This window comes from Pseudorasbora parva, chromosome 4 (genome assembly GCF_024679245.1).
Source record: "Pseudorasbora parva isolate DD20220531a chromosome 4, ASM2467924v1, whole genome shotgun sequence".
Classification (NCBI taxonomy): Eukaryota; Metazoa; Chordata; class Actinopteri; order Cypriniformes; family Gobionidae; genus Pseudorasbora; species Pseudorasbora parva.
Genome location: NC_090175.1, coordinates 36,374,957 through 36,400,651, shown reverse-complemented (window position 1 = coordinate 36,400,651; position 25,695 = coordinate 36,374,957). Strand labels below are relative to the sequence as shown.

The window sequence follows — 25,695 nt, the reverse complement described above, 5'->3', positions numbered from 1 at the left end:
TTAAGAACTGCCTTAATTCTACATTGCTGAAAGCATTCTTTAGAAATGTTGGCCCATATTAATAGGATAGCATCTTGCAGTTATTGGATATTTGTGGGATGCACACAAATAGCTCCCGTTCCACCCCATCCCAAAGATACTCTATTGGGTTGAGATCTGGTGATTGTGGGGGCCATTTTAGTATAGTAAACTCATTGTCATATTCAAGAAACCAATTTGAAATGATTCTAGCTTTGTAACATGGTAGTAGCCATCAGAGTGGTCACAAAGGGATGGACATGGTCAGAAACAATGCTCAGGTAGGCTATGGCATTTAAAAAATGCCCAGTTTGCACTGAGGGGTCTAAAGTGTGCCAAGAAAACATCCCCCACACCATTACACCACCACCAGCAGCCTGCACAGTGGTAAAAAGGCATTAGGGGATCCATGTTTTTATTCTGTTTACGCCCAATTCTGACTCTACCATCTGAATGTCTCAACAGAAATTGAGACTCATCAGACCAGGGAAATTTTTTCCAGTCTTCAACTTTCCAATTTTGGTGAGCTTGTGCAAATTGTAGCCTCTTTTTGCTATTTGTAGTGGAGATGAGTGGTACCCGGTGGGGTCTTCTGCTATTGTAGCCCATCTGCCTTAAGGTTGTGCATGTTGTGTCTTCACAAATGCTTTGCTGCATACCTCTGTTGTAACGAGTGGTTATTTCAGTCAAAGTTGCTCTTCTATCAGCTTGAATCAGTCGGCCCATTCTCCTCTGACCTCTAGCATCAACAAGGCATTTTCACCCCCAGGACTGCCACATACTGAATATTTTTTCCTTTTTCACACCATTCTTTGTAAACCCTAGAAATGGTTGTGCGTGAAAATCCCAGTAACTGAGCAGATTGTGAAATACTTAGACCGGCCCACCTGGCACCAACAACCATGCCATGCTCAAATTTGCTTATTACTTTCAAATTTACTTTCCCATTCTGACATTCAGTCTGGAGTTCAGGAGATTGTTTTGACCATGACCACACCCCTAAATGCACTGAAGCAACTACCATGTGATTGGTTGATTAGATAATTACATTAATGAGAAATTGAACAGGAATTCCTAATAATCCTTTAGGTGGGTGTACATTTTTAAAGGTAATTGGGGCTTTTCATCGCACAATAATTCAGAATTGCAATTTGCTGCTTTATATTTTGCAATTGCGACTTTATATATATTGACAAGAACATTTTTTTATGGAAGCCTACTTTCACCACAAAATAAAATAAAAATGGTAACTGCGAAATTTTTATTTTATAACTCGCAATTGCAAATTTATAGATCACGCAATTCAGATTTTTTTCTAAACTCAAAATTACCTTTTTATTTTTTATTCTGCGAAAAGTGTTCTTGTCAAGCCATTCTTAAGGGGACTTTAGGCTTTTCATTCAAATTTGCTATATCATGATTGCACACAGCAGAAACTGTTGCTAAGTTTAAATTATTAGATCTTCACCACAAGTAGTCTGTTGCTGAATCATTGGGGTACAAGTTCTGTCCTGTCTTTAGCAGTACCTCATGATCTCAGCCTTTCTGTCATAAATGAGATATTATACTGGCTTTTATGAGCTCAGTGGTGGGTGGAAGGACTGGGACTTCTGGTCAAAGTCTAAAAGCAAGAGATCATAAATTACAGAAACACTCTCTACACCAAAGCTGATTGCGGCTATGATCAAAAAGATGGATATCTAAAAATATATCCTTAGTCTGAAATTATGGCCAAAGTAAATACCTATCAAACATGACATTTCTCACAATATTTCTCACTGTGTATTAGATATTTTACAAAAAACATTTGACTTTAGTTATTTATAATTTGATGGTTATTTATACATTCTGTTTTAGCGTGTCGGTAGGAAATATCAAGGACCCACTTTATATTCGGTACTAAAATTTAAACATTTGAACCTGCATGTAATTACATCTGTAATTCATTTCTGTAGTAACATCTATAATTACACTGTTGACACTGCCTTTACACCCAACCCTACCCTTAAACTTACCCATACCACTACGCCTATCCCTAACTTTTCCCACATCCCACCTCAACATCAGCAAAAGTGTTTTGCAATACAATATGTACACAATACGTATATTATTACATTATATGTTAAGGCCACCTAATATAAAGTGGGACCAATAACAATTTCAGATGTCTACATTACTTATGCAAATATTGTAATAATAATCCAGTGAGAATTTTGTATGGACATGGAGTCCTACAACAGATGGTGCGGCATTTACAAAGCCCTGATCTCAACATCACAGAGTCAGTCTGGGATTACACGAAGAGACAAGCAAAAGAGACTAAAGCCTAAATCTACAGAATTGCTGAAACTTCTCTAAGATGCAAACTTCATAAAAACGTTGCACAAAGTATATCTAGAATTAGTGCTGATTTGAATGCAAATGGTGGCCAAATATTGATTTGATTTAGCTTTATAAAGTTCACTGATGTAACAAAAATGATTCAAGGTGTTTTTTTGGAACATTCTCCCTCTACAACAATATTGTAGCGCCTAAAATGTTCGCACAGTTCTGTAAATCCAATATACGTCAAGAAAAACTCATGTGGGTGGCTGGAGAGAGACAAAATAATATTTAACTAAAATGTTTAAGATCCTTGTAAATGTATTTTTATTCAAAGTAATGAAAAGGTCTTGATGTGGAACTCAAGGTACTCTCAACTCTCAAACAAAGTTTGGGGTCTGTATTATTAATCTTCTTTAAGTTTTTAAAATAATTTTCTTATGCTTACCAAGTCTACGTGTATTTGATCAATCATAGTTAAAATATTGTTGTTACATATTACTACAAAAAATAATAAAAAATAACTCCTTCAGAAATAATATTAAAATGCTATTATTATTATTATTATTATTATTATTATTATTATTATTATTATTATTATTATTAAAATAGTTTTGCTGCTTAATATGTTGTGGGGAACTGTGATACTTTAATTGTTGAACAGAAAGTTTAAAAGAACATAATAGCATAATGAAACAGAAACCTTTTGTAACATTATACATGTATTTGCGTTCACTTAATGCATTTAATCAATCTTACATACCTTAGACTTTTGAATAGTAGTGTAGGTGTTTCCAATAAAAATGTGGAACTACAAACACAATTTTATTTGTCATGCCGAGCACACTTGTGCCAAGCAACCATTTGTCTCACAATGAGGCAAAGCAGTGAGCAGCGTGTTGTGGCTATTTTGCAACACTGCTGTCTTTGTCTCAATAAAAAAGTCTTACTGTCTCTGAGAGCAAGTGTGTGTAGTTGTGAGAGTAACTGGGTGTTTCTTCTGACCTTGTCCGAATAATCCCTACAATTATTTATTTATTGTGCACCGGTTTCATCCACGCTATTTAAGAAACTATTTTTATTATTGGTTGCTTGTTTACAAATTAAAAGGATAGCGAATACAATCCTAAAAAAAATTAATACAAATTTGATGCTGATAATATGACACTATTCTTTTTATGTCTAATTCATTCCAGTTTTTGCTTTGGTTACCCAAACAGTTACAACATTTTACAAAATATCTCCTTTAGAAGTCATTCAGGTTTGGAACAACATGAGGATGAGCAAATCATGACATAATTTGTATTTCTGGGTTAACTTTAATATTGACAAATCTTTTTTTCCCTTTACAAATAATAGTGGCATTATTTGATCACCATCAAACTCTCTGCAGTACAATTTCATGAAAAGGAGCGTAATAATAATTACCTGTAAGATGCATGTCCCAACAGCTGTGTGCTCTTTGATGGTTACATTATAGAACTGTTGTTGGAATATGGGTTTATTGTCATTGACATCCACCACGTGGATGGTAACAGCGGCTGTGGAGGACAGAGAAGGAGAACCACCATCGGAAGCCACCACCAAGAACCTCAGTTCCGCCTCTTTCTCATGGTCTAGGCCTGCAGAAGTAGTAATGAGACCTGATGTTGGATCTATGTTTAACAGATGCTCCTGCTCTGATTGTACAATAGAGTAGATGATTCCAGAATCCCCTCCTAGATCTCTGTCCGTGGCCTTGACTCGGAAGAGAGCTGTTCCCTCTCTTACATCTTCAGGAATGCTCTCCTCGTAGATGTTTTGATCAAAAACGGGTGGGTTGTCATTCACATCTGTGATCTGAACCTGAAATGTTATCTCACTGCTCAGAGGAGGAGAGCCGAAATCTGTGGCAGTTACAGTGAGTTCATACAAGTCCTTTATCTCTCGGTCCAGTGGACCATCCACACAGAGAACGTAAAGAAAATCGTCTGTGGATTTGAGGGAGAACGTCCCATCCTCACATTGTAGGAGAACATCAATCTTCTTGATATCTCCTAAATCTGGATCTGAGACTGCAATCCTGGCTACATAGTCTCCAGGTCTCGCACCTTCGGATACTTCATATGCTCCGGCCTCATTTAGGAACAGGATGCTAATTTTCGGGTGGTTGTCATTGACATCCAGTACTTTAATACTAACAAATGTGCTGGATGATTCAGGCTGAATCCCAGAATCCCATGCTGTCACAATGAGCTCAAAAAATGACTGGTTTTCATAGTCCAAGCGCTTATTTACACTAATGATACCCGAGGAATTATCAATAATGAAAAACTCATTTGGATCACTTTGGCGACGGTTTATCTCATAGGTGACTTGACCATTGCTTTCAAGATCTGAGTCTGTCGCAAAAACCTGGCAGACTGCTGTCTTTAATGGGGTGTTTTCCAATAAGACGGCATGATACTCTGTTTGATTGAACACAGGCTGGTTGTCATTTTCATCAAGTACAGTAATATGCACTTGCAACTGACCTGTTTTTGGTGGTACACCACCATCAAATGCCTCAATTGTAAAACTGTAGAAGGCTGTAGTTTCTCTATCTAATCTTGCTAGCAGAATAAGGTCTAAATTGAACATTCCACCTCCACTGTTGCGGATCTCCACTTTAAAAAGTTTCCTCAGGTCTCCATCTGTAATTCTGTAGCCCTGGGTGCCATAATCACCCTTATCCTGGTCCTGAGCTCCTTCCAACTCAAATTGGGTTCCTGGAGGGCTTAACTCAGACACATTCAGATGGATTGTTTTTACAGGGAATACGGGGGAATGGTCGTTCACGTCCTTCACCTCGATGCTTACTTTAATTACCTCTCCTGTTAAGGAAGCGGCCGCGAACTCGTACTTATCTATGCGCTCTCGATCCAACACCACCGCGGTGGAGATGATCCCAGTGTCTCCATTGATCTCAAAGTCTCGGAACACATCTGAATCTTTGTTCTCAGATATAAAGAATCCAGAAATTTTGGTTGGCGCTGGCAGTCCAACACTTAAATCCCCGACAATAGTTCTTGCAGGTAAACCTTCCTCTATGGAGAGACTAAGATTGAACACCTGCGCGCAACCGTCCTCACACAGTAAAGTAAATAAGAAAAAATGGAACAGTACGTAAAACCCCATCTTTGTGTGAAAACATTAGTAGGCTATAAGTTTGTTACATTAATTTTAACGAGGAAACAACTTCTTCGCAGTTCGCTCTATAGATTCGGCTTAAGTTCAATTTAAAAAGCGCTCCTCTTCTTCAGGGGCGAATGTTCCTCCGTTTCTTTCCAGTTTTTACAGTCATCACTCTTCCGCTGTAGCTGTGTAGGTAATATGTAATCGCCTTCTCCCGGTTAAGTAAATGCGGCACATGGGAAGAAAATCAGCATGAAGTGGCTTATGTCGAGTGGCACGCGCGCCTGATCACTCTCCCTGTCACGTGACGCGCAGCTTTTTGAAGCAGGTGTAAAAAAAAAAACTCCATGATTATTATATTATATTATATTATATTATATTATATTATATTATATTATATTATATTATATTATATTATATTATATTATATTATATTATATTATATTAATTATATTATATTAATTATGTTATGTTATGTTATGTTATATTAATTATATTATATTATATTATATTATATTATATTATATTATATTATATTATATTATATTATATTATATTATATTATATTATGAGTAGCCTATGCTGATATCCCAACAGCCAAAACAAAAGGTTTGAGCGATTTTCACAAGAAATAAAGGTAATTCTGACTGAAATAAAATTGCATTGAACAAATTAAATTACAAAAAAAAAAAAAAAAACTGTATCAGACTTATTTGAGATAGGCAAAACAATTACACAACACAGTGCTGATTTAAAAGATGGTCAATGCTGTCATACTGTAAGTGACATAATTTCCCTGTAATTTCTTCTGTCATCAATCTTAGCTTTAAGACTCTAAAATGTGTGTGTGTGTGTGTGTGTGTGTGTGTGTGTGTGTGTGTGTGTGTGTGTGTGTGTGTGTGTGTGTGTGTGTGTGTGTGTGTGTGTGTGTGTGTGTGTGTGTGTGTGTGTGTCTGTGTGTGTGTGTGTGTGTATGTGTGTGTGTAATTCCTATGTTATGGGGACAAAATGTCCCCACAAAGATGGCAATATCCGAAATCCCTGTCCTTGTGGGGCAGAGGTGTCAAGTAACGAAGTACAAATGCTTTATTATATTAAAAAAAATGTTTGTACTATATGGCCCTCGAAATCCACTCTCCTGCAGATATTTACTCCAACCCTAATCAAATCTGAACAAGGAAATTAAGGTCTTCAGGATTATAGGCAGGGGATTTTGATTTAAGTTTGATCTAAATTGGGCAGGAAAGTGGACACTGAGGGCCAGAGATGTTACAGTGTATATAATTAGGATATGTAAAAGTATACTATATAATATATATATATTATATATATATATATATATATATATATATATATATATATATATATATATATATATATATATATATATATATATATATATATATATATATATATATATATATATATATATATATATATTAGGAATACCATATTATTACTGTGTTTGACCCCCTTTCGCCTTTAGAACTGCCTTAATACTACGTGCCATTGATTCAACAAGGTGATGAAAGCATTCTTTAGAAATGTTGGCCCATATTGATAGGATAGCATCTTGTAGTTAATGGAGATTTGTGGGATGCGCATCCAGGGCACAAAGTGTTCCTGTTCCACCACATCCCAAAGATACTCTATTGGGTTGAGACCTGGTGACTGTGGGGGCCATTTTAGTATAGTGAACTCATTGTCATATTCAAGAAACCAATCTGAAGCAATGCTCAGGTAGGCTGTGGCATTAAACGATGCTCAATTGGCACTAAGGGGCCTAAAGTGTGCAAAGAAAACATCCCCCACACCATTACACCACCACCACCAGACCTGCACAGTGGTAACAAGGCATGATGGATCCATGTTCTCATTCAGTTTATGCCAAATTCTGACTCTATACAATCTGAATGTCTCAACAGAAATTGAGACTCATCAGACCAGGCAACATTTTTCCAGTCTTCAACTGCCAAATTTTTGTGAGCTTGTGCAAATTGTAGCCTCTTTTTGCTATTTGTATAGTGTCCTCAAGGTTGTGCGTGTTGTAGCTTCACAAATGCTTTTCTGCCTACCTCAGTTGTAATGAGTGGTTGTTTCAGTCAAAGTCGGCCCATTCTCCTCTGACCTCTAGCATTAACAAGTCATTTTCGCCCACAGGACTGCCACATACTGGATGTTTTTTACTTTGCACACCATTCTATGTAAACCCTAGAAATGGTTGTGTGTGAAAATCCCAGTAACTGAGCAGATTGTGAAATACTCAGACCAGCCCGTCTGGCACCAACAACCATGCCACGCTGAAAATTGCTTAAATCACCTTTCTTTCCCATTCTGACATTCAGTTTTGAGTTCAGGAGATTGTCTTGACCAGGACCACACCCCTAAATGCATTGAAGCAACTGCCATATGATTGGTTGATTAGATAGGCGTAATTTACGGGTGGGACATGTCCCCACCACTTTTTTTAAAACATCTTGCTTCACGGATTAACTAATACAAACAAAACATCTCTGGTTAACTAGAAGAGCATAATTTTGTTTGTTTGTTAAATAAGAGGCGATCTGGCGCTCGTTGCCGCTGTTATCAGTTGTGCAGATTTCTCTCGTGGCTCGTGCAGTCTTCACACAGATGAGCGCTTTAATCTAACGCTTAACGTCGTTGCAGAGACTTTCTATTTATTCCGGTCAGATCACGAAACAAAATGCACAAAAACTGTCCCTGCTCTTGATGTACTGATGATATTCGGTTTTGATGAGAGAATAAATAGGCTACGATGGCAGATTAGAAACGAGAACTTTTAACAAGTTTAACAGACTAGACCAGGCAATATATAAGCAAAGTGTGCAAATCTATATGCCTTTATTCGCGTGAAAATTCTTGGCACAACGTTATATTGTGTTTAGATGCTATAATTAAACCAGATCTATATCAATAAATGAACTATTTAATTGATTTCCAGACATCTTAATACTAATTTTTCTGCAATTGTTATTGTACATATTTTAAATCTGATATAACATTGTATCAGCAATGCAACCCCCCCTTATTACGCCATATAGTGCATATCATATGCACGCCAAAGCTCATTTTGACGTATGAGCGCCCTCACACGTCAAAATGAGCTTTGGCATGCATAGTACGCAGTTTTTTGCATGCATATGATATGCAATTTATGTCCCACCCACTTTTTAAAACAAAGTTACGCCACTGGTTGATTAGATAATTGCGTTCATGAGAAATTGAACAGGTGTTCCTAATAATCCTTTAGGTGAGTATATGAGATCACATAATTTTTTCCAATATTAAATTCTTCAGATACTGTAACTTTTACATGGTTAAAGAAATGTACATTTATTTACATGAACCTATTGAACCATTTAATGATGCCAAACCAATAAAACCAATAAAGATAACCAACAAACAATAAAGAGACCAATAAAACAATTATACGTAAAGCATTTTGTATCTTGTCGACAACTTCTTTTGTCATTTATATTAATAGAAATTACAAGCTATATCTGCTAAATGATTCAATTAATTTAAAGGGATGGAAAATTCTGTCTCCATTAACTCAGCCTCAAGTTATTCTAAACCTGCATAGATATTTTGAACAATATCGTTAACCAAACAGTTGATGGACCCCATTGACTTCGATAGTCATTGGGGCCAATCAACTGTTTGATTGCCCATATATTTTTTTTTTTAAATAGTCTCTTGTGACAGCAAAAGAAAGAATTTTAAAATATATTGTCAAGGATGATTTTTGAGTGTTTAAGTTTTTGAATGATGCCACGTCCAGAAAACTTACAGTTGACAGGTTAAAGGGATAGTTCACCCAAAAATGAAAATTTGATGTTTATCTGCTTACCCCCACAGGTGCTCGTATAATGCATGTCAATGGGGTCTACTTAGAGTTAGACCCCATTGACATGCATTATATTATATTAGACCCCATTGACATGCATACGAGCAATGGTTACTTCATTACAATGAAGAACAATTCACACTGCACAGACAAACACCAACAAACACATTTATTGGATTTTGTGGGATTAATGTGTTACCCCAGTTGGCGTTGTCAAGGTTTTTTTATTTATTTTTTTACCTGAATGAACATGTTTAATCAGTGTTTTTGGTACCTTTGGGACAGTGTATAAATTACAGTTATTTTTTTAAATAAAATTCTTAATTCAGTGGCCAACTGGAGCAACATGCCCTGCAGAGTTTAGCTCAAACACATCTGAACCAGCTAATCAAGGTCTTACTAATCATGCTAGAAACTTCCAGACAGATGTGTTGAGGTAAGTTGGAGCTAAACTCTGCAGGACGATGGGCCTTCACCGAGTATGGACACCCCTCATTTAGCCTAAACACACAGAAAAATAGGGTGTCATAACAGCTTGTCACTGGGGCAGTACCCTTAAAAGGATCTCTTTTTACCTTTACTCCTAAAAGGTGCATATTAGTACCTTTTGAGTAGAAATGCGTACCTAGGTACTACTATGAACCTTTTTGGTGGTAAAAATGGTACAAAGTTGTCCTTTTAGGGGTACTGCCCCAGCGACAACCTGTTTGTACAATTTTGGCACCCTATTTTTCTGTGTGTACCTTTAAAACACACACACACACACACACACACACACACACACACACACACACACACACACACACACACACACACACACACACACACACACACACACACACACACACACACATACACGCACACGCACGTATGTGTGTGTGTGTATATGTATGAATGTATAACATATGTTAAAATTGTGCAGCAACAATAAATAAATAAATAGTATTATATGAATAAATACATACATGGAAACTCGCTGAATATTGTTGCAGTGCACGTTTAAATATTGAAACTTCAAACTATTTAATACTATGAAAATATGTTTGAATACGCATATTGCTTTGTACAAAGTACCCAACAAAAATAAAAGTTCGTAAGAATTTTTTTGTTTGTACAATTTTGGCACCCTATTTTTCTGTGTGTACCTTTAAAACACACACACACACACACACACACACACACACACACACACACACACACACACACACACACACACACACACACACACACACACACACACACACACACGTATGTATAACATATTATGTTAAAATTGTGCAGCAACAATAAATAAATAAATAGTAATATATGAATAAATACATACATGGAAACTCGCTGAATATTGTTGCATTGCACGTTTAAATATTGAAACTTAAAACTATTTGATACTATGAAAATATGTTTGAATAAGTATTGCTTTGTACAAGTACCCAACAAAAATAAAAGTTCGTAAGCAAAGATTACCAAACGTAACCTAATGTCACTATACAAATTAGTACATTTCGAATAAATCTAGATTATTTAGCTCAATATTATAAGGGGACTTTTGTGTCATTCTGACATTCTGGCCTAACGCTCTATCGGGAAGACAGTTTATCGCAGGCGGAAGTATTAAGTCTTCACGTCCGGTTCAGGTTGTGATTGTTTGGTCTGAGAGGTGAAGTTTTTATATTTAAGTTTGAGTATCGTGTTCGTGTTTTAGGGAACCCACAAACATGACTGAGGTAAAGCGGTGCATTTACTTTCATTGACGAGTATTTCTGATTGATATTCAAGCCGCATAGTTTCGTGTTAATGAATGAAAAAGCGGCGCGCTGCACATGCGTGGTCATCTGGATATACAAATCTTAACAGTAGCGGATTTTTTTTAACAAACTGATCCAATCATTTGATATTAATATTGTGTTTCATTCCCATAGGAAGTGCAGAAGCACTCGGTCCATACGCTAGTGTTTCGCTCTTTGAAAAGGACTCATGATATGTTTGTGTCGGATCACGCCAAACCAATATCGCTGGACGAACAGAGGTAAATACACACGGCCCTGTTGCTCGGGTTTTTTTTTTAAATGAAGAATAGGAATCTGTTACGGTGGTGATACGATGTAGCCATAGCCGTTGAAAGAGTTGATCTCGCACATCTTTGATCTCGCTTTCACGTGGTTCATGTAACGTTAACTCAATAGTTGCAAACAAATCCGCTTTGAATGGGGTTTAATCATAGAAGCAGCGACATTATATAGCACTTCTCAGTAAATATCAATGCATAATGTGCACTGATTACAACGTTGAATACATTAATATTAGTACTCTTGAGAGTCATAGGCAGAATTAATTTGTGAGACTTTGTTAAAAATTACATAGTGGACATAAAACATGTTAATATTACTTGTACCTTAAATGTCTTTAGCTACAAGATGAAGATGGCAGTGAAGATGAGAGCTGAGTACAGACCTGTGTTACACATGCCTGTGCTGAAAGAGGGCAGAGACAAAGGATCTCTCCATGCCTCTGACCTGTATAGCCAGCCGGAATACCCATTGCCTGGTACGTCTTTCTTTTTGGCCTATATTAATTTTGTTGTTGTTTTTTATTAAACCTCTCAAAACGTTTGTTTGTAAAATCACTAATATTGATTCGTCAGTTTTCTGTAATTGTTTTACTTTAATTAATGCAGATACTAGTCCTGATTACTTGGTGACAGGAACCCATCCATACCCATCTGCTCCAGGTAAGACTTGAGATTTTCACAGATAAGGCTCAAGCTAGTCCCAGACTAAAATGCTGTATTTTCTTCCAAAGCTTAATGAAGTTTTTTTTCCCTAATGCTTCAGGAGTGGCCCTTACTGCAGACACACAGATGCATAAGATGCCCAGTGAAGCAGGTGTTCATTCCATGGCTTTGGCTCTTCCTCCTTCTCAAGCTAGGTACCAAGCTAAACACCAATACTTCACACTACAATCTTTCATTTTCTCCCAAAGGCCCAGGTATTCATAATTTCAGCATTCTACTCCAAATTTCAAAGTATACTATTTATTCTATATATTTTTCTTTTCTTCAATCACTCATCTCACTCAAACGTACTGTTGTCCATATTAAGTCTGTATATATGTATGTGTCTGTTTATATATATATATATATATATATATATATATATATATATATATATATATATATATATAAATATTAATTATGTAAAATATTAAACAAAATAAGAACCCTCTTAATTTCACAGTAAGGTAAAGTAGGTCTGAGCCCAGCAGCAAGATTAGCACATAGTTCTTTTTCAAGGTTTATTGGACTTAAAGGTGAGGTCAGTGTTATTCCAAAACCGTTTTACAAAACGGACTCAGGCCGAGTGCAATAACACACTGGTAGCCAATCAGCAGGTATGGGGCGTGTCTAATGATGGTGAGAGAAGAGCTCTCAGTGCAAGCATAGAGTGTATGTCATTATTCAAAACACAAGACACGCAAAATAACGGACATTAGCCGATAACCAATATATGCTGGCTTTTGCTTTAATATGCTTGTCATGTTTGCTTGTTTGTCCATTTGCGATCGTATTGAGGCTCACTTCAGCGACGATAAAGACTCGTTAATTTCAACACCGTATGGAGCATCTGAATCTCCTCACAGTCTGTTTCAAGCTCCAGTTTACAAAATGTGTCCAAAAAGTAAGATACTATACTATGTTTGTTTCCTCTTTTCATGATCTATGTAACACTTATCCGGTCTTAATTGTAATATGTCCTTAGCTGGACTATCATGCTTGTGTACTATCAAGTTGTCATGAGAAAAGTTTGTGTTTTTGTGATCGCTATAACAGTAATCTAGTCATAATTGTAATATGTTCGTTAGTTGGACTCATGCTTGTGTACTATCAAGTTGTTCATGAGAACGGTTTGTGTTTTTGTGATTGAAGGGGTGACTTTCATTAAATATTCGACCTGAATTAGTAAAACAGAGATTCTGCCATAGTCGTTGCCTGGGTTACGTATGTGTGGGGCAGAGATATCAAAATAGGGCAGAGAACTTTTTGGGGGTAGGGGTGTGTTTGTTTTGATGGTCTAAAATATAAACAATGGTTACCAGAAAACACCCCACCTTTAACTAGAAATCCGCAGATGAATATTCGCCGCCGAAATTTAATTTAAATCAATTTACAACGGCATATCGGCTATAGCATGATAAACAAACTGATGGTTTATTAATAAAGGCACTGAGCTGTATAATGTCTGTTCGCTTTTGCTGGTGCTGAGCACTTGAGAATCGGAATATCAGGTGGTTGATGACAAGAAGTTTGTGAATATTTTGAATAAAAAAGGGAAATAAGAGCTCTATATCTTCTGTCATTACAGTGCTTTTGTGACTGCAATGTGCCACGTGACAAGCATTGCATGGTGCCTTGGAAATAATACGGTGATGCATTCAAAAATGATAGTCACCTTAACTTTGCGCTGAGGGCTCATCTAGAATATTTGAAAGTTACGTAATCTAATATTCCTGCTGCACTGTCTGCGTTTTACTGTCATATAACAAAAGATACATGATCACTCACTACTCTTCACTAAATTATTTTTTAACTTTCATCAGTGTGCATTTAATTTATACAGTGAAGAATATGCAGTTATTTTACATTTGTTTACTTTTATTTCTGTATGTGAAATCTGTTAGATCTACCTAATAAGCACTATTTCACTGTTTATGTATTATTGTTTATATATTAATGCATGCGTTTTTGAACTTTGCTGATATAAAACATGATCAAAACACTATCTATTTTAATGACAAAAGTTGTCATTAGTGTTGTCATTAGTGTTTGTCACAAGTTAGTGACAAATTTTGCTATTGTTATTGGCCAGTAATTGTTAAAATCATATCCGCTTCAAAAAATCCTGACATTCTGTGACTGTTTCAATTTTGCTTTTTTTTAACTAAGAAGAATGAAATTGCTCAGAAAAATACAAAAATAACCAATTTCCACAAAATGTAGGAGTGCACCCTGTACATATCTGTTCACATCTCAACAAAAATGACCCTTTAAGTACCTGCTGCTTATTAATTTTAATCAAACATGAAACACAACTTAAATCTGTATTTAATTTATACAGTGAATGTTGTGCAGTTTTTACAGTTATTACATTCCCCTATCTAAATACTAATGTTAGTTAGACTTTATTTGTAACTTTGTTGTATTTTTTTATGCTTGTTCCTCAATACCATAGCTAAAAAAAGCATTACAAGTGTTTTCTTCAATAAATGCAATGAAAAACAACCTGCTGATCCAAAATATGTATCCGTGACTCAAAAACCACAATTTGTTTGGAACTGTAAGATTGTGATCCATTGCACCCCTATTAAAATAAAACCAAATCCCAAGCTGCACATGTGTAAAAGGACCCTTAGACCTTGTTCTACTCCTGTAATCAGTTAAAATTCAAGTGTTAATTAGGTTTGTGAGACATTTTGCTCTTTGCCTTGTAGGCAGGAAGCCAGTCGAACTGCAGCCAGTGTGGCAGATATCCACAGACATGCAGGAGGTGCAGAGAGATCTCAACCCCCACAACACGCACTGGTGAGCATCACCTTTTTTATTCTCAGTGTTCATTTTAGCAATTTTCTGTGCTTTGTTCATTTTTGTGTATATAAATACAGTGCCAACATTTTGAAAATATATTACTGTTTTTAATGTTTTTGAAAAGTCACCAAGCCTGAATTTATTTGTTCAAAAATAAAAAAAAACTTGTAATATTCTGGAATATTATTGCAATTCAAAATATGACCCTATAAGAATGATTTCTGAAGGATCATGACACTGAAGACTTGAGTAATGATGCAAAAAATTCAGCTTTCCATCAAATATATAAAGTATTTTAAAATAGAAAAAAAAATTGCAATAATTCACAATTTTTTCTGTATTGATCAAATAAATGCAGGTTTGATAAATATTAGACACTTTATTCAAAATCAGAAAGTAATGTTTCCAAACTTCTGACAAACATACTTATGTATGCATACATACAGGGCCTAAAACTAACTTTTTGCCACACCTGCTAATGGCCAGCAACTTTGAAAAAATTACTGAAAATTTACCTTAAAGGGGTAGCTCTGTGTTTTTTTTTCTAGGCTTGGTTTTGTTTATGGGGCACAGTATAATGTCTTAATAATTATTCTTTTTTTTTTAAACGCCATAGTTTTCTTCTATTTTGCCTGTATTCCACACCGCTGTCTCCACTGTCCTTTGAACGGGTCGTTTGCTTCCTGCTTCTAGGAAGCCCATCCCTCTGGAAAACGCAATGGTCTTAGATTGGTTAGATGGCCAAATGTAGTTTCATGTATTTTTATTGGCTGAAGCGCAAAGCACAGGTTGTCCGGGAACGCCACCTCCCTTACCATTACAGGCAGAAGTCACATCTGCGGTGATTAGCAATTGGGTTTATGATGTCACCAACCCGGGAAGAAGCTCGTTGTAGTCCAAACCAGCCATTTTTGTAGGCAATAAACTGCCATAACTTTAAAAGACAATAGGTGTTTCTCAATGTCAAGGATGCTTCCTTGGAAGGACTGATCCTTCCAAGTCACTTCCTTCAGAGGCTGGTTGAGGCTCCTCTTTAGCATTTGGAGAACACGTAAATGGAACAGGCTAGCAAGTGCATGTCATTGCGTCATTACTTCCTTGAAAAGGTCAGATTTCGGTATAAACGCCTCCGTTTGTTCCTTGGTCCCTGTTAAAAAAGACGAGAAAGCTATTTATAATGCTGTGAATGGTATAATATTAACAGTAAATTAATTTGTAGGCCTACAACTTAACTAGTTATTTATAAAAGAAATGCCGGTGCTTGGTTACATGACAGGTCTGTTGGCCATCAATAATGTTATGTGTAACGTTATTTGTATACTTTTTTTATCAATACAGTAGTAATTTGTACCGGCATTTAAACGTTAAACTTTACTTATTTTTACTACGGTTATAACAAATATTTGGTAACGTAAATATACTTAAATGTAAAAGCCTTGTGGCAAGCAGCGAGGTGAGGGACCGTGAGAGCGGGCCGGTGGAGTAATAATGAGCGGCATCTGATCGCCACACCGGTCCCGTCTCACGGCAGAGTGACGGGAGTATAAATGGAGGAGCGTTGAAGACGAGAGAGGAGCAGGCCTGGACTTTGTTATGGTTTGTTTATGTTTTATTATGTGTGTGCAGGCAGTGGCCCGTGAGGGGCTCCCCTCGTTACTTCCGTTTTGTTTATTATTTATTATAAAGTTGTTGAACATTCGCCGGTTCCCACCTCCTTCCTTCCCATCTACAAACCCTGATACAAGCATATTTGCCCCGTTCACACTCCGCCAACGTCTGAAGATAGCAAAGCTGCGCGAATAGGATTGTGGGTGATTTTAAAGCGCGAAGGCTACTCATATGCATCCTTTCCTGTATATGACATATTTTTTGAACAAAGGACTCAGTTCTTGGTTGAAATTCCAAGGATCCTCGACATTGGAACAGTCCTTCGTCGGATGTCAATGACATAGCATCCTTGAAATTCTGGCTTCCGAGGATCCTTCCTTGAAATTGAGAAACGCCTAATATCTCCATTTGCATTGAACTTTCAGCGCTGTAACTTTGCAGATACTGTTTATGCTCGAGCAGCAACATTACACACTAACTAAAGTTAAAAAAGTGAAATCGCATGCAACCACCCCTTTATTTATTTTTTAAAGTTCATGAAACATTTTTGTTGTTGTTGAAAAAACAGGCAATTGACACATTTTAGATACCGAAATTCACAATTCTCTATTCTAATTTTGATATATCCGCTAAAACTATTTGCCTAACTAATAAAATGAAAACATTACAAACAAATAATTCAGTAATGGCACAAACAAATGGAACAGAATAAAGATACAAATTAAATACTGGTTAACTGGTTTTCTTGGGGTCCAACAGTAAGTTTTCAGGTGCATAAATGTAATAAAGTAATTAAAAGTAAAATAATCTCTGCATAGTCTTTACTGTATAAATTAAACATGGATTAGTCCTTATTGAAGTTTATAAAAAAAGTTATTAAAACGAGCAGAGTGATTTTTCTTTAGTTACATTGAGACAAACAGTAGCAGGAATATTAGGCTGCTGCCACTTTATGAACCGCACAGATTCAATATAGGCTACTGATACTATCTCTATTCGTGCATTTTCTTTCCCAACTGTTGCGTTCACTCAAGACATAACCATGTTTACTAGGATACTTTGTTTAAATTTTTTCTTATAAGCGTAAGCTGATGTGAAAGGGCCCAATTCAGTATTTTCTGTGCGTTTGCTTCGGCTGTTTGTGCATAGCAAATTTCCCACAGTATGCAAGAAATATTTCTTATCGATCTGCAAAAAAAATGTAACGATGACACATCAGCCTTTCCTTTTTCCTCTTGCAGTCTCTTATGGAAGGAGGCACAAAGAGTTCTGGACTAGTGCCAAGAAAGGCTCCTACCATGCCCAAACCTCAGTGGCATCCACCATGGAAACTGTACAGAGTGAGTTCTTTGTCTTCTTTCAGGAGTTAATCAGCATGTTTGTTCATATCATTTCTAAATACTTGTGAATAGAAACTTTGTCATTGTGCTAGATGTTATGTGATGATTGTGGCTTCCTTTTTAATGACCATTAGGCCCAAAAGGGCAGTTTTTTACAATTTTACAATGTGGTAATTTTCTTCTCTGGTTGTATCTCTCAGGTCATCAGTGGCCATCTGGGCTGGGTCAGATCTATAGCAGTGGAGCCTGGAAACCAGTGGTTTGTGACTGGATCAGCAGACAGAACAATAAAGGTGATCTATGTGAATTCAGATTAGAGCTGTACGATTAATCAAAATAAAACATTCGTTTTTTTTTAGTCAAATCACAAAAGATGGGATTTAATATATATTTATATTAAGTGCTCTATTTTATACTTTTACAATAGCTATGTATTATTGGTTATTCTTGTTTTAAACACAAAATAATCAGCAATAAAAAAATAAATATCAATAATAATAGTTTCTTTTCTTCAGTCTGTCAACTGTCATACAAAAAAAAAATCCCTTTTATTTATTTTATATTTTTAGAAATAAAGTTGTACAAAAATATGGAAAATTATTGTATGAACAAAAAAACTAAAAAATTCAAGCAGCACTTGACTGAAAACTGATAATGACTTTAAAAAAAGAAAATCCTTTTTTTATCTGAATTTTAAAAATACTAGTCAGTAAAAAAAAATGTACGAACCAAAATTTGAAAAAAATATATATATATTTTTCATATTAAATATATTAATCATTCAGCTCTATGCAACAGAATCTGATTTTTCTTTTGACCAGTTATCAAAATATTGTTTAGTCCTACAAAAAGCAATTATTATCAGCGAATATGAGGAGAGTGTAGCGGGGAGCAGCTCAGTGAACTACCAGTGCCAGCTTTTGTTAATTTATGGGCTGTGAACGACTGAGCAGAGCACGTACACGGAGCAGAACATTGAGCAGTGCAAACTGGGTTCTGGAATACATACCAGCTCGTCCAGAGCTTTAAAGTTGTGCATCTTCAGAATCGGTGCTGCTTGCAAAGTTAGAAAAATGTTGGATTATCCATACTACAGATGCAAATGGATTAATTTTTTGCCTGTAGTGTCTAGCCTTAAAGCACAGCCCTACAAACATTTATAATCACACACAAAAAAATTATTTTCTGTAATAACTCTTTCTGTCATTGACGAGATTTGCCATAATTTATGACACAACACGTCCCCGCCATTGACAGCATTCCAGCAGTCCATGTTTTCGCTGTTATATATGTATATCATCATTAGGGCTGGACAATAATTCAATATCAATATATATCGCGATATAATTTTTTTCAATAACGGTGATATGATTTTTAAACACATTTCCGATATTTCGATATGACTGACTTTCAGGGCGCATGCCATCAGAAAGAGCAGAACACGATTGGCTTCTTGCGTGATGACGTACACCACGGCCAGTGCTCAGCAGTAGTAGGCTGATAGATCCAACGCGGCACGTTTTAGCTACAAAGAGAGTTTCCCTGACCGCAACACAAATGTGACTGAACGAGCTTCCACAAGTAAGGAGAAATAAATAGTTGATAAGAGAAGAAAGACAAACTTTCTTTAGTGGCGTGGAAGTGGTTCGTCTATCTAAAGCACTATTCGCACGGGATTAGTATTATCTAGGGACCTCTGTGACTTAGAAATTACTCTCCCACATCTGAGTTTTGCGTGGCGCATTCGCACGGGATAAGCAAAGCCTGTGATTTTACTCGAATTTACTGACTTCTCCCGGATATGATGTTCGTTATAGATAGCTGTATGAAATCATGAACAGGCATCGATATCGTTTTGATTATTTTACAGTAGCCTAATAAATAAATATAATTTCGTTCAGTTAGCGAACAGACGCCATGAACTGAGCTCAGACCAGCGGCAGGAATCAGATTTCATTTATCACGAGTAGGAAGCTGACAATATACGGCGGAAGATTCAGTTTCAAAACTAAATGTAAAAGCGCCTATTTAAACAAGATTGTCATTGTACTGTACTGTTCTGTTATGTTTTTCATTCAGAACAGTATTGATGTTAATATTAAACACACCATTCAATCAGATTACTCTCAAATTGATACTCATTCTAAAGTGAAAGTATAATCCGTGTGGGCGCGGCTGCACGGGAATGACTGAACGGTGCGCATTATGAATGCAGACTTTATTCTTCGTGAAAGATAAAGATAGAAATGCTCACAGGGAGAAAAAAAGCTTGCAAAAAGTATATACAATCCGGCTAATCCTAGCCAAATCACAGAGATGTCGATTCGCACGGGACTAATGTTATCACAGGACCTCGGTGTTCGGCGAAATATGGTAGGTAGGCTAATTTGCGGGGGAATTTTTACTTTACAAATTACAGACATGGCCGATTCGCACGGGATTAAGATCACAGACATTCTCTGCAATTATTACAAATCATCAGAGGTCCCCAGATAATACGAATCCCGTGCGAATGGGGCTGATATTAAACTTGTGCCGGAGAGGTGCTGACTAGGGGTGTAACAATACATCGACATAGATGCATCAATCTAATGTCTAACAATACGATGCCAAGCGTTACAAATAATCCATGTAGACTATTTATGTAAGAGGCAAGTGGCACATTTGTTTTAATACTTTCCACATTTGCACACAATGTCATGTATTAACACCAATGCGTTCATTCTCGTTTAAATTACCTTATCAAAGCTTGTGAAAGACGGTCAGACATGGCTTCACGAAAATGTATCATTTGCTCCTGTTAAAGCCTTGCAAAAAGCAGCGTGCACTCATCTCAAACAGAGCACAAATAGGCCACTGAATTGAGTCTTATTTTATTTATTTTTTTGTGCATCAGTAGATAAAGGTATAGTTTTGCATAAAAGGAGAATATAGCGCTATGAATCGTTCTTCACTGAAATTTAAAACTTAAATGCTCAATAAACTGCGTCTGCAAAGTGAGAGTCTTGTTTATTTGATGGTGATTTCACATTTCTTGTTCGTATAAAGGCTAAATACAAATAAAAGGTGAACATTAATTTATTTGTACCGTTTTTATTTCTGAAATATTATATAGTTTTATAGGAGGAGGTTTCATAGACTTGGCAAATTAATTTGTCAGAAGTTTGTAGGTACAGAAATCCTTTGTGGCAGTTCTTGGTAGTGTTTCTAAAGCTTTTATATAGTTCATATCGATATCGAAATTATATCGTATCGACCAAAATTAAGAAATATATCGTGATATAAATTTTGGCCATATCGTCCAGCCCTAATCATCATTCTGAATCCAATCTGGAAAAAGTCTTTGACAATTCGATTGTCTCAATTTTGTTTTGGCTTTTTTAATGAAAATCATACAAAATCATTTCCCTCATACTAGTGAGAGAAACTCGTACTTTGTTCGTTCTTTTATTGTATGCTAAGATACTGATACAACAGAATGGTCATGTTTTTACAAATTCACAAATTTAGTGAAAATTATCAAAAATGCTGGTGCTGGCTGGCACAATTTTTTTTAAATTAAAATTAAAAGCTGGTGGAGAAAGAGGTAACTTGTCTTGTATATAGTGTTAAGCTTTTGTTCTGTAACGCCAGATCTGGGATCTTGCCAGCGGTAGGCTGAAGCTGTCTCTGACGGGTCACATCAGCACTGTGAGAGGCGTGGCCATCAGCACACGCAGCCCTTACCTGTTCTCCTGCGGGGAGGACAAACAGGTTAAATGCTGGGATCTAGAGTATAACAAGGTACAACATTTAAATACCAATACAAGCAATGTGCATTCAGGGCAAGCTTTACCTAAAAGATATCAGTATTAAATACTTTTTGATTCTTGTTGTCCACAGGTAATAAGGCACTATCACGGTCATCTGAGTGCAGTCTACGACCTTGACCTCCATCCTACCATTGACGTACTGGTGACCTGCAGTCGAGATGCCACAGCAAGAGTATGACACTTTCAGTGTGTGTGCATTGATAACTGATAATGGACATGTTGTGCAAAAATAGTTATACACATTGTCTTTGTGTGGTAGGTTTGGGACATCAGGACAAAGGCAAATGTTCACACCCTTTCTGGACACACCAACACAGTAGCTACAGTCAAATGTCAAAGTGCCGAGCCACAGGTGATTACAGGTATGCATACATTTCATTTTTGAATTCTACTGCTGGTAGAATTTTACATGGAATTGCCATGTTTTTGTCTAGGTATTTTTCATGTTTCGTGTGCTTTGTATTCCATCTTCAGGAAGTCATGACACCACCATAAGACTCTGGGATCTGATCGCTGGCAAGACAAGAGCCACACTGACTAACCACAAGAAGTCTGTCAGAGCCTTGGTGCTCCACCCCAGGCAGTATGTTGAACAGTCATTGTTTAAGCAACATGATAAGTGAATATAAATCGAGTAGTAACCCTGTAAACAAAATAGTTATTAAAGATAAAATTAAGGCCCTATGAAATCCACTTAATATTTTTCTTCAATTATTTCAGTGTATCCCATAATCTGTATTTCCTTTCCGCCGTAATTTTTTTTACAGGACTGTGTTGGTATTTAATTTAATTTATTAATTAAAAATAATTTAACATTAATTTGAGAAACACACTTATTTTAATCTAATAATGTACAAAATAATGTTCCATATCAGATTTAAAGCTTCACAACATAATTTTGTGAACTTGCTTTACAGCAGTTTATACTGTATAAATCAGCCTTGTTTTAGTACTGTTCAAATAGTATATTATAAATTGGCTTTAATTTTTATATTTATTTTCAATTTCAGTAGCTTTGTGTAGCTTTTGTCTTTATTTTTATTTATATATGGCTTAATTTTTTAAGTGCTTCTACTTTAAACTTCTTAAAATATTCTATAAAATATCTTAAAATATCTAACAATACTTGTCAAGGCAACATTTTAATTTTGTGTATACTTATCTAAATGTAATAGCCACTGTTGTTATTGTTAACTAAAGTTAAGACCAAAGCACAGCTGTGCTGACATTCAGTGTATAATTACTCATGTCAGTATACTACATATATTACTGCTTAAGTTTTAATAATTGAATATATTTATTATAAAGAAAATTGTAGTAATGTATTATTTATATTTCTTATTACATAATAGTAATGCATATTCTTTTGATATTGGCATCCAGTTAAACAGAGCTTTTGTTCAAGTGATATTTTAACTGAAGACCCATCATTTTTTTGCTTGTGTAATCACAAGCCCTAATCAAATAAATCATATGTAAATATTGTTGGTTGGTTATCTCAGTTCCCCAGATGTGTTTCAAAGTGTTCTTTGATTGGTTTCACAGCTTAGGCTTAATCTAGTCCCAGAATAAAATGCATGTTTGAGCTATTTTAACTGAAAGCAGCTCAGACTGACATATCTGAAAATATGTGAAACTTGGAATTTGCTTTTTAAAACCATATCCTCTCTTCAACAGGTACACATTTGCTTCTGGCTCTCCAGATAACATTAAGCAGTGGAAATTTCCTGATGGGAACTTTATCCAAAATCTTTCAGGACACAATGCCATTATCAACACACTGGCTGTCAATTCAGATGGTGTTCTGGTGTCAGGAGGTGAAATACTCCTTTTTATGTTGCAAAGCCAGCCATGCTAAAATGTCTTATATGTAGAAGATATGATTTATATACAACTTGTTTCACCTTTATCTCATCTAGGCTGCGTTTATCTCCACTTTTAGACAGATACTTGCAAATTTACATAATCACCACCCCTCAGAGGAATCCCCGCTACCATTTTGAAGTGCATTCAGCTTCAAGTAGATGTGGGAAGGTTTTATTTGGACAGACCTTCAACCCCTTAGTTTTGACCAAGGGAGCAATTCTACTCATATGTACACTAAAGGCAGATCCATATACCACAATCCAACACACATGTGACATCACACCTAATGAAAGGGTGAAACCCCAGCATCCATAGCAGATTTAAAATGATCAAGGGCTTTTAGGCGTTCCATTTAAACCCATTGCAAGGATTCAGCCAGTAGTGGGCGCTCGTGCAACGAGTGAATGGAAAGGGTGGAAGTGGGTACTTTGCAAGGGAAAGGCATAAAAAGTGGACTTTAAAAGCAGCCTATCTTTATTCCATTGTGTTCCTAAACTTTCCTTTCTATTGTTTTTCACATCAGCTGATAATGGAACTATTCATATGTGGGACTGGAGGACTGGCTACAACTTCCAAAGGATTCATGCAGCGGTGCAGCCCGGTTCTCTGGACAGCGAGTCAGGAATATTTGCATGCGTGTTTGATCAGTCTGAGAGTCGGCTCATAACAGCAGAGGCTGACAAAACCATTAAGGTCTACAAAGAGGACGACACAGCTGTAAGTTTGCGGTTCACTAGCAAGACTTGCTCAAAATTAATAATAATAATAAAGATTACATTGACTGTTGATGGTGAATTTAAAATCCTCTGAGTTCTCCAAACATTCACCCCCAGTTTCACATACATGGTTTAATCCAAGTTGTTTTAAACTGTTTTAACTGAAATCAGCTTGCACTGACATAAAATATGTTTGTGATATTTCAAGATGCACACGTGAAGTTTTTTTCAAGGCATGTTTATAAAAGCAGCTTAAGTATACTAATTGAAGAAAGGCTTAATCTAAACCCTGTTTGTAAAACCAGGCCTTAAATTCTAGATTGAAGAGAATTGCCGTGCTATTTTTTTTCTGGTTGTTTGTGTGTGTGTGTGTGTGTGTGTGTGTGTGTGTGTGTGTGTGTGTGTGTGTGTGTGTGTGTGTGTGTTTGTTTGTGCAATAGTTTACGTTTAGACAAACTCTTTAAATTGCTAATTACTTTTTTCTTTCTTTCAGACTGAAGAATCCCACCCAGTTAATTGGAAACCTGAAATTCTGAAGAGAAAAAGATTTTAGGGGTTTGGGTTTTTGGTTTTTGTATTTAATTTTTCTATATTTCAATCCTTTTCATTTAGTTACATTTTAGCTGGCTGATTTCTATGACTGTCTGCTTAAGGCATAAAAAAAAAGCACATCCACAATTTAAATGAAGTCAGGAGACTTGAAATCAGATGAGAATTGTTTTTTAATTTGCTCTACCTATTAAAATAATTAACATTGCAGTTGTATTCATGAGGAAAGGTTTCTTCCCTGTCTATCTCAAACACCATATGCAGGTATATGTGATAATGCCTGCCCAACTATTAATTCTGAACAAGAAATCCTACAGAATAATTATAACAGTGAATGTTCTATTTTGGATCTGAGCACTGTTGCTGATCTCAATCAGAGCCAAACAATGCAAATGTGATTTACATATACATTTGCTGTAGTTTGACTTTTCTTGTCAATTTACAGCGAATTCCTTGAAGAAAAAAACATGTCTATATCATGGATCTGTCTTGTCTGAAAACATCTGTTGTATTTCCTGACATAACATTTTGTAAAATAAAGAACCCTGGAGTTTAAATCCATTGTTTTCATATTTCATGAAAGGCGTACATTTTGAAATGTTGAAAATGAAATGTTGTTTACAAAACAAAATGTTTGTTTTAGGTCACACTTTAGATTAGGGTCCAATTCTCACTATTAATTATGGTTTTTGTGGCAATTAACTCTTAATTACTGCTTATTAACAGTTGTTACGTTTGGGAGCTAGGTAGGATTAAGGTATGTATAATATGGTCGTGCAGAATACAGCATTAATATTTGCTGTAAGTATTAAAGGGGTACTTCAGTGCTGGGAAGGTTTTTAAACTGGGTTATTAATGTAGTAGA

At 36.1% G+C, this 25,695-nt stretch overlaps 2 protein-coding genes across 2 annotated transcripts in view; one reads left to right on the top strand and one right to left on the bottom strand.

Annotated features, from left to right (window-relative positions):
- The window catches only part of dchs2 (dachsous cadherin-related 2), a 53,320-nt gene extending 48,350 nt beyond the window's left edge, over positions 1 to 4,970 (bottom strand). Inside the window, exon 1 of the mRNA XM_067441650.1 lies at positions 3,769 to 4,970. Coding sequence (XP_067297751.1) covers positions 3,769 to 4,959 — 1,191 coding nt within the window. The 5' untranslated portion in view covers positions 4,960 to 4,970. The remainder of the gene's footprint in view (positions 1 to 3,768) is intronic.
- A 5,977-nt stretch (positions 4,971 to 10,947) lies between these two features.
- plrg1 (pleiotropic regulator 1) lies at positions 10,948 to 25,387 on the top strand. Its single transcript, XM_067442744.1, has 15 exons — positions 10,948 to 11,085; positions 11,281 to 11,387; positions 11,769 to 11,905; positions 12,036 to 12,089; positions 12,193 to 12,286; positions 14,846 to 14,936; positions 17,789 to 17,887; positions 18,088 to 18,180; positions 21,521 to 21,670; positions 21,770 to 21,871; positions 21,959 to 22,061; positions 22,174 to 22,282; positions 23,377 to 23,516; positions 24,089 to 24,282; positions 24,775 to 25,387. The coding sequence occupies exons 1-15, from the start codon at positions 11,077 to 11,079 to the stop codon at positions 24,832 to 24,834; spliced, it is 1,542 nt and encodes a 513-aa protein (XP_067298845.1). The 5' UTR covers positions 10,948 to 11,076; the 3' UTR covers positions 24,835 to 25,387.
- The last annotated feature ends 308 nt before the right edge of the window (positions 25,388 to 25,695 follow it).